Below are 16,389 nucleotides of genomic sequence, written 5' to 3' on the forward strand. Positions count from 1 at the left end.
CCACAAGCCGGGTGCCAGAGTTCTGGTTGCTTCATCCCCATCCTAACCCTCACCAGTATTTGGAAGACTCAGTTGTTTTTTTTTTTCATTTCAACATTCCAATGGGCCTGGGGAACTATCTCATTGTGTTAATTTTGCATTTATCAGGACTTCTCCGGTGGTTCGGTGCCTATGATTTTGAGCTCCCGATATAGGGGGCCTGTCTTCCATACCTGGTCAGGAATTCCATATGCCACATATAACAGCTCACCTGCCACAACTCAAGATCCCGCCTGCCACAATGAAGATCAAAGACCCTGTAGGTGCAACTAAGACTCGGTGCAGTCAAATAAATAAATTTTTTTTAAAAAGAAATGCTTTAAAATTTAAAATTGCATTTCCCTAAAGGTTAATGAAGACTTTTCACGCCCTTCGTTGCCAGTCTTTTCTGATGAAATATCTACTGCCTCAAATCTTTGGCCCATTTTTTATCGAGCTATTTGTCTTCTTATTAGATTGTAAGAATTCTTAATAGATTCCAGATACAAGTTTTTTGTCAGATATCTGTCTTGGAAATATTTTCCCAGTCTGTGGCTTGCCTATTCACTTTTGCAACAGTGTCTTTTGAAAAGCAAAAGATTTTCATTTTGATGAAGTCCAAGGTACTTTTTTCTTTAATTATACTTCATGATTTGTGGCTATATAAGGTGTTCATATCAAACCTATGTACACGCTCAGTCATGTCTGACTCTTTTTGCGACCCTGTGGACTGTAGCCCGCCCGTCTCCTCTGTCCACGGGATTTTTCAGGAGTGGGTTGCCATTGTCTTCCTCCAGGGGTTCTTCCCCCCACCCAGGGATCAAACCCTCATCTTGTGTGTCTCCTGCTTTGGCGGGCCGATTCTTAACCCATGAGCCTATATTTTCTTAAAGAAGATTAATGGTTTTAGCTCTGCTTTGGGGACTTAGGCTTTCTTTTTCCTATCTGGCTTCTTGTCTTGTTCAAATCCATCACTGCTAGTGGAGAGATACAGATTCAGCCTGACAGCAGGCGTCAAGGGGTGGGAGGTGGGGGTGGCTGGAGCGCCAGAAACAATTACTATCGTTGGAAAGGACTGCAGGCAAGATCCGCCCTCCCCGTGTATCAGGGAAACTGACTGATAAGCATTTTCCTCCCCTAACCCTAAACTTTCCTGAAGTTAGGAACCGCTCACTCTGCCTAGACTGTACCAAGCAGTACGGTTTATGCTCCTGGTGTCTGCTTCCCTTCTGGAAGTCTGGAATTTAGGTACATGCTGGGTAGACTGTGCCTACCTAAACAGCCTCCCCCAAATTCTTGGGTGGGTCCTGAACCTCTAATGGGCTTTTCTGAGCGGAAACATGGAATACAAGTGGCCGCATTTTCGTTGCTAGGGAAACGTGCTGGGGCAGCCCTGCTGGGAGGAGCCGGAGGCAGGAAGCTCGCCTGTGGATTCCCCTGGGTTCTCCCCTTTGATCCGCTGCGCGTCCTACTACATCTCCAAAGTATTGACTATACTGTATCAACTCTATATTGACTGTAGGACCTCCTAGCAAGTCGCTGAACATGGGAGTGGTTTGGAGACCCTGACTCAACTGAAAACCCTGGGTCAGACCCAGATGGAGAGGGGGCGGTGCCTGAAAGAAAAAGTCTAAAATGCAAACTACACCATGCTGTTCGCTGTTCCATTGTGTGTGGGCTGCCAGGAATTGCTTTATGAAATTTAAATCCTATTGCACTGTTAGCAGAGTGGCGCAGCGGAAGCGTGCTGGGCCCATAACCCAGAGGTCAATGGATCGAAACCATTCTCTGCTAGCTGCAATGTTTTTGGGCTTCTCCGGTAGCTCAGCTGATGAAGAATCCGCCTGCAGTGCAGGAAACCCCGGTTCAATTCCTGGGTCGGGAAGATCCTCTGGACAAGGGATCAGCTATCCGCTCCAGTATTCTTGGGCTTCCCTGGTGTCTCAGTCGGTAAAAGAATCCGCCTGCAATGTGGGAGACCTGGGTTCAATCCCTGGGTTGGGAAGATTCCCTGAAGGAGGGCAGGGTAACCCACTCCAGTGTTCTTGCCTGGAGAATCCCCCTGGACAGAGGACCTGGCGCGTTGCAGTCCTTGGGGGGGGGGGGGGCGGTCTCAAAGAGTCGGACACGACTGAGCGACACAGCACAGCACTAAGTGGGGAGAGGTTGGGCATTTTTCATGGGTATGGGATAGAATTAATGCAGATTCCAAATGCGTATTGCTAGCCCCTGAATGCTAGGTTTTTACATCCAACTGCCTACTCGACACAGCCAATTGGGCGTCGAACGGGCACCAGCAATCTGAACTCCTGATTCACCCACCCCACCTCTGGGCACCTCTTTGTCCCGTCTGCTCCCATCTTGAAATGACAACTCCAGACCAGGCAAAATAACTTGGAGCCCATTGGTTTTTTTCTTTGTAGGTCAGCCATTGATGGTGGCTTCACTCTCAAAATGTATCCTGGATGCACCCACCCCTCTGCACCCCGACCTGCTGGCGCTGATGGAGCGGCCACAACCTCCGGGCGGGACCCAGGGAGGCCTTGCTTTTTTCCTTCAGTCTGTTCCCCAAACGGCCGCCAGGGGGCGCCGGTCCGCACCAGCGGCCGCTCACGCCTGGCTTCATCACCCACAGTCAGCGTCGTGGAGCACAGAGACTGATGTTCCGACTCCCGCTCATCTTCTGATCTTACACCCTCCTCACGACGCTCCAACTACACTGCGCTCCTTGCTTTTCCCAGAACACGACCGACACACTGCCTCTTCAGAGGTTTTTTTTTTTCTTTTGGGGGGGGCGGGCGGTTGTGGGTTTTTTTCCTTTTTTAAAAAATCGAGGTTAAATTCACATCACATAAAATTAACCATCTTAGGCTGTAGGATTCAGTGGCATTTGGTACAGTCACAGATACTCTTTTTTAAACAATGATCTTTTCTTACAGGAAAGTCATCATTTCTTACAGGAAAGAATGGTGATGGGAGTTATGTGTTTTAACTTAAAACACACCGTAATCTAACCTTTACCCTTAGAAGAATTAGGAAGGCTTCCCTGGTGGTCTAAGACTCTGCTCTCCAATGCAGGGGGCCCCGGTTCCAACCCTGGTTAGGGAACTAGATCCCACATGCCGCAACTAAGACCCTGTGCAGCTAAATAAAAATATTGTAAAAAATAAACTGGTCAGAGTCATACGGTTTCCTTCCCCTATTTTAACAGTTCTCTTAGACCTTAAGTGTATTCCCCTGATCATTAAAAATTCTTCCCTTTCCCAAAAAATTCTCCCCAAAGATGGTGTTCTCTTAAATGGTGATGAAATATCCTATTGTGTAGACATCCGACTTGTAAAGACCCATTTCTATTGTCTATATTTGGAGTCAGTTTCTAATTTCAACTGTTTCTGTTTCCAGCCTTCCAAACAGCACAGTGGCTGACATCTTTGCATCCATCGAGGCATCTTTGTCCACAATCTGAATTCCTTTTGGAAAAAAAAAAAATGTGGAAAAGCTGGAAAAAGTCTTAAGAAGGAAAAAGAATCTCCTGGAATTCCCCCAAGAGAGTCCCCCAAGAGACTCTGGGGTTAGTTCAGTGAACCGCAGCATGGATGCGGGCAGATCCTGTTTGCTTTATTCCACAAAGAGCAGAACACAAGCGCATTCCGGTTATCAGGCACACTTCCGACCCTGGGTGACGGCCTCCCTCCCCCGAGGGGCCCGCCCGCCCCACAGCCTTCACCACGCTTCCTTCCATTCTGCACAGCCCTCTGACCAACCTGTCTCTACATTATGTTTTTTCCCCCAAATTTCCGGTTGTTTCCTTTGGGCATGTTCCCAAGAGTGCAATCAGTGGGTCAAAAGGTAAGAACATGTATGAGGAGTCTTTGGCACAGTTACAAGTTTCCATACTTTTTTTTTTCCCCAACCATTTTCGTTTTCCCTAACAATTATTATAATAACCAAGACTCCTCTAGGGCTTACTCTGTCCCAGGCCCTTTTTCTAAGCACTCTTATGTACAGATTCCATCCTTGGAATAACCCATACTTGCAGACAGGGACTCAGCACAAAGAGGTGAAGTAACCTTCATGAGGTCACACAGCTAGTAGGTAATGGAGCTGGGATTTGAAATCAGAAGCTGGCTCCCAAGTCCACCCTCCTAACCACAATTTAAGGCTGCTGCCTACAGGTGGATTTTTTTTTTTTTTTTTTTTGCCACACTGGGTCTTAGTTGCAGCATGCAAACTGTAGCATGTGGGTGGGATCTAGTTCCCTGACCCGGGATCGAAACCACGGCCCCTGCACTGGCAGCGCGGAATCTAACCTACCGAACCACCAGTACAGTAGTGGCAAAGGATGGAGAGAAGCCCCTAGTAGCTAAAGCTTTAGAAGGCCAACTCACGGTCCCTCTGCAGTATCAGGGTACTATCGTTTATTCAGTCATCACCCAGCTGGTGGGTGAATTCTTTTTATACCACAATCAGGCAGATATAGGTTCTGTGGTGCTGGAAGCTTTTTACAATTGGGGGGACTCACTGTAGGAAAAATAGCAAGTTACAAGTTCAAAAGGAGGTGTAGGACCTTGAAAGGGACTAGTGCAAGTAATTGGCCTCGAACCTAAGCTTCATCAGCATCATGCTAAATCCTAATGTATTTTTTCCCAGTAATTATTAGGAAGATTTTCAGACAGTAAAGTCAAGCGAGTTTTCCTGGGACTGCCACCTAGATTCTACCATCACATTTCCCTGAGCTTGTCTGATGTCGCATCTAGGTATCTATCCCTCCCTGATCTGCCCCCCACTCCCCTTTACTATTTTATTCTTTTCAAAAGGAGTTGCAGATCACGGGGATGTCACTGCAGCTTGCAAATCATTGAACTAGAGTTCCGCATTTTCTTTTAATGTAAAAACCAGAAGAGAACATGTAATTCTCGTGCAGGAAAACCCACAAATGTCTTCGTGGCCGACCCTGGTTGTTTTTTTTGCACAGGAACACACACATTCCCCGGGGCCATTAAACAGCGTTTCCCGAGGACTCAGCACTTGCTCGGGGATAGCTGGGACCACCCCACCCCAGGCGTCCCAGTATCTGGCAGACACTATGCTGGCCATCCATGGACATTAACCTCCTCCCTTCTTCCAGCAGTTTAGCTTCCTTCAGACTCCCTCCCCACGATAGACTTACTGGGTCAAAAGGCTGGGGCGGCTTAAGGCTTTACTAGACGTGGCTTTCGCTTTCACTTCAACTTACCCTCTTCTGACCCCTACTGCATATACACATAAGAGTTGTTTTCTTGTCTGTACAACAGTCTTTTCTATTTTTAAGATGGCAGAAGGGGAGGAACAGCAGAAACAGCCCCTTAAATCGTGATGTGGGGGGAAGGAGGAGGCTCTGACGTTAGTCTCTCCCTTCAGCCATTTGTTTTATAAATTGTCTGCTCTATTGTTATAAGCATCTTGTCCTGGAGCAACCTGCCTTAAGACTGTGGTTTAAAAAAAAAGAAACAAGAGAGGAAGACTAAAGGAAAACTAAAAAGCAATAAACATTTCTAGCAAGATACCATGCATGTCAAAATGAAGAGCCTGGGAGAAATGTCTGTAACATGTATGATAGTCTTCAGATCCATAATAAACAAGCAGCTAACTACAAATAAACAACAGTCCAAGAGGAAAACAATCCAAAGGTTTGGAGAGACATGGAAGAAACTGCCAGTGATCATTTGAAAAGATGCTCAACCTCACTGGTAATCACAATAAACTGAAAATTCACGAGAGCATACAGTAGTGGAGCTATGAGCAATCAAGGGGGCTCCTCGGCTGTTGGAGGGCAAACTTCAGCACAGCCCACGCACAGCAATTTGGCTGAATCCAAACGACCCTTTAGGTACTATCCCTGTAGCCCAGAGATCCACTTGCAGGTACTTATCCTATAAGCTCATTTGAAATGGCACAGGTACACAGATATCCTCTTCCAGGAGTGATATGGGGCTGGGTGAGTGAAATTCTATGCAGCTGTGAAAGACTAAAGATGCAGCCTACACAGATGCAGAAAAAAATTCCCCAACATGCGTATAGGGCAAATTATAGAACCACATAATGTGATCCTATCCAAAATGCAGAAAAATGAAAGGACTTCTACTTTCTGATGCCCCTGTACATAATTAAATAGACTCACACAGGGTACATGATGGAGCCATTCACAGCAAACTGCAGAGACAGCTAGCTACCTGTGCAAAGAAGGGGTTTGGAATGGAGAGCAAAGGTCAAAAGCGAAAATTCACCCTTTCTCTGGTACATTTATGAAACACAGTGATGACTTACAGTGAGACTACAACGCTTTATTACTTGTAGAATAGATTTGAAAAAGTCCTTTATGGTGGGGGGGTCGGCGCGGGGAAGGTGAGAGGATTAACCCCTACTGATGCCCATCAGTTTCCCCACTTTTAAAAGGAGGACAGATCATTCCTGCCCTCCTGACTGGTGGCTGGACAAGGCGGGACAGGCAGGTGGCAAACGTCAGCTGCTGCTCCGGCCTGTGTGATGGGGGTGCCCTCAAGGTCTGCCTCCCCACCACTGGATGGCCACGCCCCGAGTCAGAAACCCAAGCGCAGCAGCCCACACCGCAGGCCTGCCTCCTCTGCCCTCGCCTCTGCCAGCCGGGCCCCGCCCTAGCTTCCCACCAGGCCCCAGTGGAGACGAGGGTCCCGGCACCCACATCCCTGTGCGCTAAACGGGGCGGGCAGGGGGACAGCTGCCCCCAGGAAGGAGACGAGTCATGAGTTACACGCAGCGAGGCCCAAGGTGTTGGTCAGAAGGTGCTTTATTGGGGGGTGGGGGCTCCGGCGTCTCTCGGCAGCTACAACCTGGGGACAGAGGCGAGGCTGAGGGAGGGCCAGGGGAGGGGGCCCGACACCCTTGTCCATGTGACACCCTTCTTCTAGTGTGGGCCCTCCCACGCCCCCTGGGGCGCCCTCCCTGGCCCGACCCTGGGGTCTGGTGGCTCTGGCGGGTCGAGCCTCTCCTGGGCTTGGCCAAGGCAGCATTGCTCCACCCCCGGCCACAGCGACTGGGTCTGGGACAGGCCCTGGGACTGGCTGGAGACCCTTGGGGAGAGGGGAAGCCACTCACTGGATCTCTCGGAACGCCCGCTTCTCCACCAGTTTCACTTTGTACTTGCGCTTGAACCTGGAGGAGGGAGGAGACAGCAGTCAGCCAACCACCAGCCCATCCCTCGCTGGAAGGTCCCGGAGGCCCGCCCCCACCGTGGCGCTGGCCCTTACTTGGCTCGCTCCCGAGGCTCGATCATGTTCCTCCTCTGGAAGCTCTTGAACCGGTCACGGAGGATGTTGCCCTCGGGCTGCGGGACACGGAGAGGCCTGAGTGGGCGCCAGGCAGAAACCCTCGGGCCCTGACCTCTCCATGGGGGTCAGTCTTGCAGTTCCCCCGTGAGCCAAGGCACCCAGTCTGGCCTCGTGTACACCAGGGACTCGGCCTGCTCCTGAGCTCATGGGGTGACAGGTACTGACCCGAGGACCAGCCCTGAAGAGGCGGCTGGAGAAGTAGGAACGGGCGGGTCCGGCAGGACCACACAGGGCCCGTGGCCTTGCGGGGAGGTGGGCTTCCCGGGGCCGGGGGGAGGGGGGGCACCAGAGAGCCACAGCAGCTTCTGAACGAGGAAAAAACAGGCTCTGCTCTGAGCTTTAGAGAGACCCCTCTGGGGCTGAAGACACGGAGGGTGGGGCTGGGGGACCAGGGGCAGCCCAGGAGGAAAGACCTTCTGAGGATCCCAGGCTCCAACCATCACATCACCCAGCCCGTCATCCTGGGGGACCCCGCGCCCTCAGCCCCCAGGCAATAGCCCAACCGGCCCCGCCTGGGGCAGCCGTGATGTCGCCCACAGTCCTGGCGGACACGGGGAGCAAGGATGGGTATCATCACCGGGCACGGGCGTCTCCCCTCCAGCACTCTAGCCAGACAAGTACCTTCAGGGTCCTGAGCGAGTCAGAGAGCTCCGAGCTGAGCTGCACGTCGATGTCAGGGTCCTGATACCTGGAGAACACGGGGCAGGATGTCGAGGAGGTCAGCAGGGCCTGAGGCCGCTCCCAGGAATAGCAGGCCCAGCAGTGAGGGTTACAGAACCTGGGGCTTTGGGGAAAGAGGGTCTCCCGGGAGGAGCCCAGGCTGAGCAAAAGTAGGAAGGCACCCGCCAAGGGGTGAGGACCCCTCCCGGCCTCCCGGGGAGCCCCCGGGCTGGGCCTCACTTGAGCCGCCCCAGCCGCCGGGGCTTGTCTGCCTCCGCCAGCCGCTTTGCCTGCCGCCGCTCCCGCCGCCGGGCCAGCTCAGCCAGGCGCCGCGCCACCTGCGCCTTGATCCCACGCAGCCTGAAGAGCTCCTGGTGCCGGAGGCGGGCGGCCCGCACCGCGGCCTGCTGCGTCCTCTGCGGGGACAGCGGGGTCAGGGGCCCGGCCAGACGCCGCCCGCCCTGGCCACCCACTGCCATGTCACAGGCCTGTCTCCACGGTAACTGTTCCCTGAGCCCACCTTCGTGATCCTGGCCCATTTGTCTCTACGGTTCACACACCCTTCCCCAGCTGCACCCTGAACATCAGTCCCACGGGGGCAGGGGCTTGACCTAGAATGTTCCCCACTGTGTCCTCCGAGAGGAGGTTGGGAACTAGTCCTCCACTGACCAAGTGGCTTCAGGGACCCCAAACAGCCCCAAAAGACAGACTGTGAGCCTGGGAGAAGCAGGCCGGGGCCCATGGTGCTCACCAGCATCCGGGCGGCCTTCTCCCGCCGCCGCTGCTGCTCTGTCTTCTTCTCCAGGGCAGCCGGGCGGCCGGGCGCGGGTGAGGCCTCCGCTCTTGCAGCCAGGTCTCCAGCCTCCGGCCCCTCGTCCTGGCCCTCGCCCGGCTCGCCCTCCCCATCCGACTCCTCTAGCAGCCCCTGGCACATCTCCCGGAAGGCAGACTCCTGGGGAGGGGGGCAGGTCAGGCGCTGAGCAGGGGGCCAGCGGGCGGGGCAGGCGGGCTGCTGGCTGGTCTATGCTCACCTGGGTGGCGGCCTGCTCCGAGGCCGGCAGGGCCAGCTGCCGCTCCAGCTTCTCAGCTGCCTTCTCCCGCTGCAGCTCCACCTCATGGGCCGCCCAGAGCAGGTTCTGGGATGGGGCGGGGACGCGGGTGAAGACCCAGACCCGGGGGGCCTCTCCCTGAGTCACAGACCTGGCCCTCCCATCTCCCACCTGCACCCCCACCCTGGTACCCAGCCCCCTGCACTGGCTCCGACCCACCTCCTCACCCTGGCCTCCCCGCAGCATCCAAGGGGCTTCGAATCCTTAACCTCACGCCTGCTCTGCCCGTTCTCTTCAAGGACGGTGTGCTCTTTATGAACTGCTAGGATGCACACCCATGAAGCCCCCAGTACATGGAAACTCCTAAGACAGGGCGGAGCGGGGGCTGTCCAAGGCCAAGGAAGATGGGGCACTGGGGGGGTGACAGCTGACCGGCATGAGACTTCTTTCCGGGGTGAGGAAAATGATATAAAACTGACTGTGCGACGGCTGCACAACTCTGGATATACCTCACACCACTGAACTGTGCCCTCTAAGCGGGCAAATCGCAACTGCCTGGGAACCAGATCTCAATTTTTTTTTTAAAAAAGACAAAGACTTAAAAAAAAAACAACAAAAAGACAAAGACTATCCGATCTCTCCGTGAGTAACAGCCTTAGCGAGCAGCCCCATCCTCTGCAAGTTCAGCACGGGTCTGCTCCCAGAGACCCCACTCCCCAGGTGAGGGCCGCAGCTCCCATCCCACTGGCTAGGAACCCATCTCCCAGTAAACGACCCTGGACGGCATTCACGGAGCACCAGTGTCCACTGGTGACCTGGGTTTCTCTTGGGAAATCTGTGCTCCCCGAGGGCAGGGGATTGTCCTCTTGGCCCGTGACACCTGTGCCTAACAGACACCTGTGAAACACACAGTGACTCTCGAAACCAGCTTCTCCTGTCACTAAACTACCTTTGCCAGTCCACAAGACTCATCCGGTCACATGGTTTGTTGCTAACAGTTGAAGGCTTCTTGTGTTTATGTCTGAAAGGTACCACAGTCTCTCACACCTCTGGGCTCTCACACACGCTGCTCCCTCTCTCTGGAACACGCCATCCTCTCTTACCACAGCAAACTGCCCCCAGCCTCAGTGCTGATGTCCCCTCCATCAGGAAGCCCTCCCTGATTCCCAAAGCTGGATCTGATGCTCCCTCCGTGCCCCCACACCCCAGCCCTGGCCACTGTGGGACATCATAGTCCAGGAACAAGTCTGTCTGCCCAACAGAACTGTGAGCCCTGGGATGACAAGCCGACCCACTGGCCAAGCGCCGACCAAGGAGAGGCGTGGCGGGGCGGCCCATGTACCTGGTGGTCCTCAAAGGTTGGGTTGTACGAGGCTCCCGCGGGCGTCACCTCCACAGCAGGCGCCTGGGAGGGCTTGGTGTGCAGATGCTGCGGCCGCTGGAGAAAGACAAGACCAAGGCCGGGTGAGACCAGGGAGTCCCACGAATCAAGCTCCCGCAGGCACCAATGCTGGAACCGCGGGTCCGGGAGGCAGTGGAGGCCTCAGCACAGCCCACGGCCTTCAAGCTGGGAGGGGCCTGTGGCATCTGAATGATGCAGAGAAGAGCTGGCACCCCGGGTACAGGGTCCCCAGGACAAGCAGGGGCTCTGCTCGCCTTTCCTGAGAAGAGTCCCTGCCGTCCAAGTGGTAGGGGACACTTGCAAAGTCGTGCGGCACAGTCATCAGGCCGCTACTGAAATCGGCAGCCGTGCTGGGCAGAGGGTACGAGGGGCCCTGTCAGCAAAGGGCACAGACGACCAAGAGCTGACAGACCCTCAGAGCAGGCCCCCGGGAGCCTGGGATAAAGGCATATGGTTCCGGCTCAGCTGAAACCTACCCAGGGGATCGGCACTCTAACACTCTAACAGGCCCGGGGGGACCCGAGCACTGGCTCAGCTCTGAGCAGAACCTCCCCAGCCAGACCCCCGTTTCCCTGCTCAGCTGGCTCCCACCCCAGCGAAAGCCTGGGGATCACCAGGCTGCCCCTCTCCAGCCCCCACTGCCCGCCAGGCTGGGTGCTTCTGCCTGAGCACTTCTCCTGGGTCGCCCCCCATTCCTCTCCACACCAGGGTGCCTGCCCCACCACAACCCCACCTCCACAGAGTGCCCCATGACACCGCCACTCTCCTGTGCAGAAGCACTTGAGATAAAGCTCACAGCCTGAACTGGGCTTCTCCTCCCCGCCAGCTAGCCCCACGGGCCTGCCCTCACCAGGAGGCTCCGCCCTTCCATCTCCAAAGGCTCCCTAGCTACCCCAAGACTCCAACCCATTCGCACGCAGCATCTTATTTCCCTGGGACGGTCTCCCTAAAAAAGCATCCCACCACCCTGCTACCTCCCTCAGAGGCAGCGGACTCGCAGCCTGGCTCCAGCCTGTGCGTTCATGGTCCCAGGATGCTGGGGCTCTCACACGGCATCTCTATGGCCCCATCCTCTGACCCCTAGCTCCGAGGACACCCTGCTGATGAACGCTCACCTTCACGCCTTTCTTCTTGGTCTGCTCCAGGAAAAACTCATCCTGGCCCTCCAAGGGCTGGTCCAGAGGGTCTGTGGAGGCAGTAGGGGCGGCTGCTGGGACAACACCGTGGCCCCCAGGGGCTCCCTCCTAGCCCTTCTCCCTTCAGACAGACGGCACCAAAGTATTTATGCAAAGATAGCCGAGGAAGGACTGATTCTCAGACCCCAAAGGGCTTCGAACACCGGGAAGAGAGCACATGGACGGGGTCCAGAAAGCAGAAAAGACCCGAGGCCGAGGGACAGGCATCAGCCCGTTCTGGAAAGCAGAGCAGGAAGGAGGACAGGGAGCCACTTCAACACACCAGACTGCGCCGAAGACCCTCAGTGACACCCGCAGGGCGCCCCCCGAGATCACTGCCCAACCCAAAGCGCTGGGCCTGGCGCAGGCACACTCACTGCCTTTGGCCCAGAGGTCGTAGAAGGGCCGCTGCACGGTGTCCTGGGGCCCAGGCTTAGCTCTGGCCGCTGGCGGGTTGAGGAGCCGGGCCTGCGCCCTGCGTACCTCCCCGGGCAGCTTGCCCTGCTTCGCCAGCCTCTCCCATAGCTGCTCCTTCCGCTTAAGCTTCCTGGCGTTGGGAACCTGGTGGGCGAGGACGCTGGGTGGGGGAGAAGCGGCACGGAGCGGTGGGTGAATCAGGCTCTGCCCCTCGGACACCCCCAGTGTCTCCTCCCTCCTGAGGGGCCTCCTCAGGCCCCTCCCACTCCTCACGTGGTCCAGCAGCTTCAGAGCCCACCTCCCACACGTGTCTCCCTGCTGAGCTCCAGACCTGGGGGCCCTCACCTGGCATGTCCCCAGGGACCTCACACGGCGCTTCAAAGCCAACCGCAGCCTCCCTCCATCCCCTACCCCATCACTCCCCCAGCCCCCGCCACTCCTTCAGGGTCAGTCACTAAGCCCTGCCGGACCCTGCTCCTGACTGGGGCGCCCGCCCAGCCCTGCCCTCCGGCCCCAAAGCCCTCGGGAAGGTCTAGGCTCTTCTTTGCCTGCCCCAGCCCAGCCCCAGCCTCGCTGCCTCCAGTCTGTCCTCCAAAGCCCCTAATCCAACCCCACCTTCCCCACCAGCATCCTTCACCTGTCACCCTCTTTCCCTAGACTTCCTTCAGGGCCAAGAAGTGAGTGGGGGCCCCACAGACAGGCACGGGGCCAGACCTGGGGGCGGTGGGGGAGGGGAGGAGGGTCTGGAGGGTCAGGGGACACTCACTCTTTGGGAGCAGGGACCTTGGAGGTGTTCTCTAGGATGAGGTCGCTCCGGAGGGGCTTCTTGAGAAGCAGTGACCTCTTCTGGCTTTTGGTCCTCTTCCTGTTCAGCTCTAGGGGTGGCAGAGAGTCAACACTTCAGGCCTCCTCACTACCCAAGAGGGACTTCCTGCCCTTCCCACCCCACCTCCCCCATCACCCACTGGAGCCATCAGACCTGCAGGCCCCAGGCTTCCACCTGAGGAAAGAGGCCCCCAAGGGCAGAGCCCAAGGGGCCCGAGCTGTGACCACCCACCACACCCATTTCCTGGGCCAGCTGGAGGCAGCCCTGTGCTGGGGACCCAGATCCACAGCCCTGCAGACAAGGGGCTTCCTGAGGCAGCAGGAAAGTGGCCACAGAAACTTTAACACTAAAAATAAAGCGAGTGACGAGGTCACATAAGGCCCAGGGAGCTGGACTCAGGATGGACCCAAGACCACTGATTCTCAGTACAGGGTAATTTCCCGCCTTTACTTCTAAAACATAATAAGAACTCCAGGGCAAAACATACTGGGACAGAATCTGTATCCTTCCATTTGCTATGAAACCTCAAGAAAGTGACTTTGCTCCTATGCAGCCAAAACAAGATTGTTTACTGCCTACCCTGGAGGTCAGGTGAAGATATGATTACAGCTGACCACGGAACAACACGGATTTGAATTCATACCCAGATCTGCTTCAATACTAAATACTACAAGAATCCACAGATGTAACACCAAGAATAGATAGTTGTTTACAAATTATATGCGAATCTCCGACCACATGGGGAGGTCTGTGCCCCGAACCCCTGTATTGCTCAAGAGTCCGGTGCATTTCATCCCACAGCAGTGATCACCCATGAAAGCATGTAATCACTGTCATTGTTTAAAAAAACAAACTAAGAATCTATAACTACTTCCTTGCCTGTTCACCAAGGCCGCTCCCTGCCTGACCCTTCAGTTCACAGAATAAATCTCCTTCCTTCAGTAAAAGCCAACCTCTTTAATAACCCTTTCTTAGCTGCTCAGAGACTCCACCCACCCACCAAAGAGGGCCCTTCATCTTCCTTAGACCAGATCCCCTGACTGATCTCATACTTGCTCGTAAAAGGTACCCTCCTGTAACAGCCGCCTGGTGTTTTGCTTATTAAAGCTATTGACTTAAATTAAAATGCATCTCCTAGCTTTTCTATCCTCTCAAAGAAGGCCGCTTATTTGTTATCTTCCTAGGTATTGAGAGTAAACCCTATTACTCACTGACGCAAACCCTAACTTGCTTCTCCTTCATTTGTTTTAGCAGGTCCCAACCCTGTATTTTGACAAGTTAAAGCAAGCAAGCCAAGACAAGTTTCTTACCAACTCATTGATTTGATCCTTTTGTATTCATTAAAGCACATCTTACTAAAACAGGGCTGACTCCTTACAAGTCCTTAATTTGCTTTTCTGCAAATTAACGGAGACCTCCTAAGTTATGTCCTATCTACTCATCAAGGCAGATCCCTACTGGCTTCTTTTCTAAGCACTGAGATCTCTCTGAAACTTCAGAAAAAAAATGAGTTACTTAGATTAGTCCTTAGCTTGCTTTCTGCTCATTTCAGGTCCTCTTGTTTATAGCAGAGACCCTTTTCTGATGGTGTTTGCCATCCAAGCCACGCCGTTTTTTGGAGGCCAAGGTGGCCTAGGTAACGACTAATCGCCATACACCGCCACTGAAACCCTTCCTCACCTTTATCCTTGAAGCCAGTGTCCACGAAGAAAAGTTTCTCATCGGGGGCCTCTGATATCAAGCCACTGGGAGATGGAAATGCAGAATGTCAGCCATAGATGGGAGGGGGCTGCGGAAGGAGCAGGTTTAACCTCTCAGGCCCAGGTTTTCTTATGATGGTCATTCAACCACGCACTAACCGCCTGGAGTCCCCTCCAGGCCAGGGTCCCTCCGTCCAATTTGCAGAATTTAATATGTAAAACGCACTAAACTACGGTGGGTCATTGGCATCAAACGCACTGACATCAGGAAAAGTATTCGAGGTTTACCTGGGAGTCTCGCATTTGGTAACCTGATCAAGTCTCCCAGCCTCTCACCCAGAGTCCCCGGCCCACCTGCTTGGGTTTCTTCGGCTGTGCCCCAACAGGCGCTCTCAGCCCGCCGGAACTACCCCCAGGCAGCACGGCCTCCCAACCCTCCACACACAACCTGGTACTGCTGCCGGAAGTCCGGCCCTACGCACCCGCTCGTGCGCTCCTGCAGCCGCACGTCCTCCAAGAACTGATCGACCTCCAGTCCCAAAGGCTCTTGAGCGAGCCGCCGCCAGCCTCGCTTCTTATTTCTTGGGCCTCGCCGCCGCCTCCTCAGCGCTGGATCCACTGACGTGGGCCGCAGCCCCAAGAAGCCGGTATCGGCCTCGCTTTTCGAGCACTGCTCACTACTACCACCATTACTTCCTGCCGCCATCTTGTTAAAGAAAGAACCAGGCCGCCGGCACCCGGAACTCCGGTTTAGGGCATGCGCGCGCCGAAAACCTGCCCCTTCTCGTGACGTACTTCCGTTGACCGTCATCTTGGTAGGGTGGCTGGAGCCACAAAGAGGCGTGAAGGCTGCCATCTTGGTAAAGGATAAATGGCTCCTTCCTCTTCTGCAGATTCGGGTCAGGCCCGGGTGGTAGGTTCCGGGTTCTAGCCCTAGGCGAAATACTTTTCCCGACAACCTAGAAGTACTTTTTTAATCTGAATGTTTTAATTTGCTGAATATTTTTTAAAAGTCTAGTTTTAAAATAAAATAAAATAAAAAATGAAAGTAGTTTTCTTTAAAAAGTAAAGTTAGATGGGACTTCCCTGGCTGGCCTGTGGTTAAGACTCTGCGCTTCCACTGCGGGACGTAGCGGGGAACTTAAGATACCCTACACGCTTTGCTGTGCAGCAAAAAAAAAAAAAAAAAAAAACTGTCAGGACAGATTCAGGACAAGGCACATTCCAATCTCAGAACGTTTGACCTGTCAATGTTCCAATCCTAGAATCTTGAAAATTGAAGAGCTTTCAGAAGTCGAGGTTGGGACCTCAGAACGTTACGCATGCCGTACGCCAAATGTTAGCAACATAAATTAGAACCCTAGATTAGCAGGCTCAGAATACTGGTTCCTCTGCCTCATAGGTTATTCTGGAGATTAAGCAAGGTAATATATACAAAGCCCTTAAGATGGAGCTAAACGTTTGCTATTGTTACTGCCTTGCCCCTTGAGACTTCATCTTATAATTAACAAATCTAGTCTGTTTACAAATAAGGAAGGAAGCTCAGAGGCCCTGGGGCCCTGGCAAGCATCCATAGGGATCCAGAACCTCATAAAGGCAGAGAGGGAAAACGCCACTCGGGGATTCACACCGCAGAACCCGGCATGGGAAAGGTGACGGGCTCCCGGGTTGTGACCCTGGAGACCCGTTTACCCATCACCTGGGACTGGGCTGGGGGGGGGGGGGGGCGGTGAGAGGGGGGGGTGTGGTCACCGACTCGCCAGCCTAGCTCTCGAGCGTCCACCAGGGGGCGCCAG

The 16,389-nt window shown here is 54.3% G+C and overlaps 1 protein-coding gene and 2 non-coding genes across 4 annotated transcripts; 1 reads left to right on the top strand and 2 right to left on the bottom strand.

The window, feature by feature from the left end:
• Positions 1 to 1,740: 1,740 nt before the first annotated feature.
• TRNAM-CAU (transfer RNA methionine (anticodon CAU)) lies at positions 1,741 to 1,812 on the top strand. The gene has a single exon. It is a non-coding gene; the product is annotated as a tRNA-Met (tRNA).
• A 4,993-nt stretch (positions 1,813 to 6,805) lies between these two features.
• Positions 6,806 to 15,321, bottom strand: NOP53 (NOP53 ribosome biogenesis factor). 2 transcript variants are annotated; one of them, XM_070450628.1, is made up of 13 exons: positions 15,076 to 15,320; positions 14,574 to 14,638; positions 12,834 to 12,942; positions 12,028 to 12,227; positions 11,591 to 11,661; positions 10,416 to 10,511; positions 9,056 to 9,160; positions 8,776 to 8,976; positions 8,265 to 8,440; positions 7,986 to 8,052; positions 7,284 to 7,360; positions 7,132 to 7,188; positions 6,806 to 6,866 (listed from the first exon to the last, which is right to left on the bottom strand). In XM_070450628.1, exons 1-13 carry the CDS (start codon positions 15,297 to 15,299, stop codon positions 6,860 to 6,862), a joined length of 1,455 nt encoding a protein of 484 aa, XP_070306729.1. In that variant the 5' UTR covers positions 15,300 to 15,320; the 3' UTR covers positions 6,806 to 6,859. The 2 variants fall into 2 exon arrangements, with proteins under 2 accessions (XP_070306729.1, XP_020769475.2); XM_020913816.2 differs by lacking the exon at positions 6,806 to 6,866 and having other exon boundaries at positions 7,128 to 7,188; positions 15,076 to 15,321.
• Positions 7,839 to 7,947, bottom strand: LOC139030103 (small nucleolar RNA SNORD23). The gene has a single exon (XR_011482416.1). It is a non-coding gene; the product is annotated as a small nucleolar RNA SNORD23 (small nucleolar RNA).
• Positions 15,322 to 16,389: the final 1,068 nt, after the last annotated feature.

This window comes from Odocoileus virginianus, chromosome 20 (assembly GCF_023699985.2).
Source record: "Odocoileus virginianus isolate 20LAN1187 ecotype Illinois chromosome 20, Ovbor_1.2, whole genome shotgun sequence".
Lineage (NCBI taxonomy): Eukaryota > Metazoa > Chordata > Mammalia > Artiodactyla > Cervidae > Odocoileus > Odocoileus virginianus.

Coding starts and splice junctions, on each gene's coding strand:
- NOP53 (XM_070450628.1), bottom strand. CDS start 15,299: ATGGCGGCAGGAAGTAATGGTGGTAGTAGTGAGCAGTGCTCGAAAAGC. Junction 11,662..12,027: donor CGACCTCTGGGCCAAAGGCA/GTGAGTGTGCCT, acceptor CTGCCTCCACAG/ACCCTCTGGACCAGCCCTTG. Junction 10,512..11,590: donor CCAAGAAGAAAGGCGTGAAG/GTGAGCGTTCAT, acceptor GTCTTTCTCCAG/CGGCCGCAGCATCTGCACAC.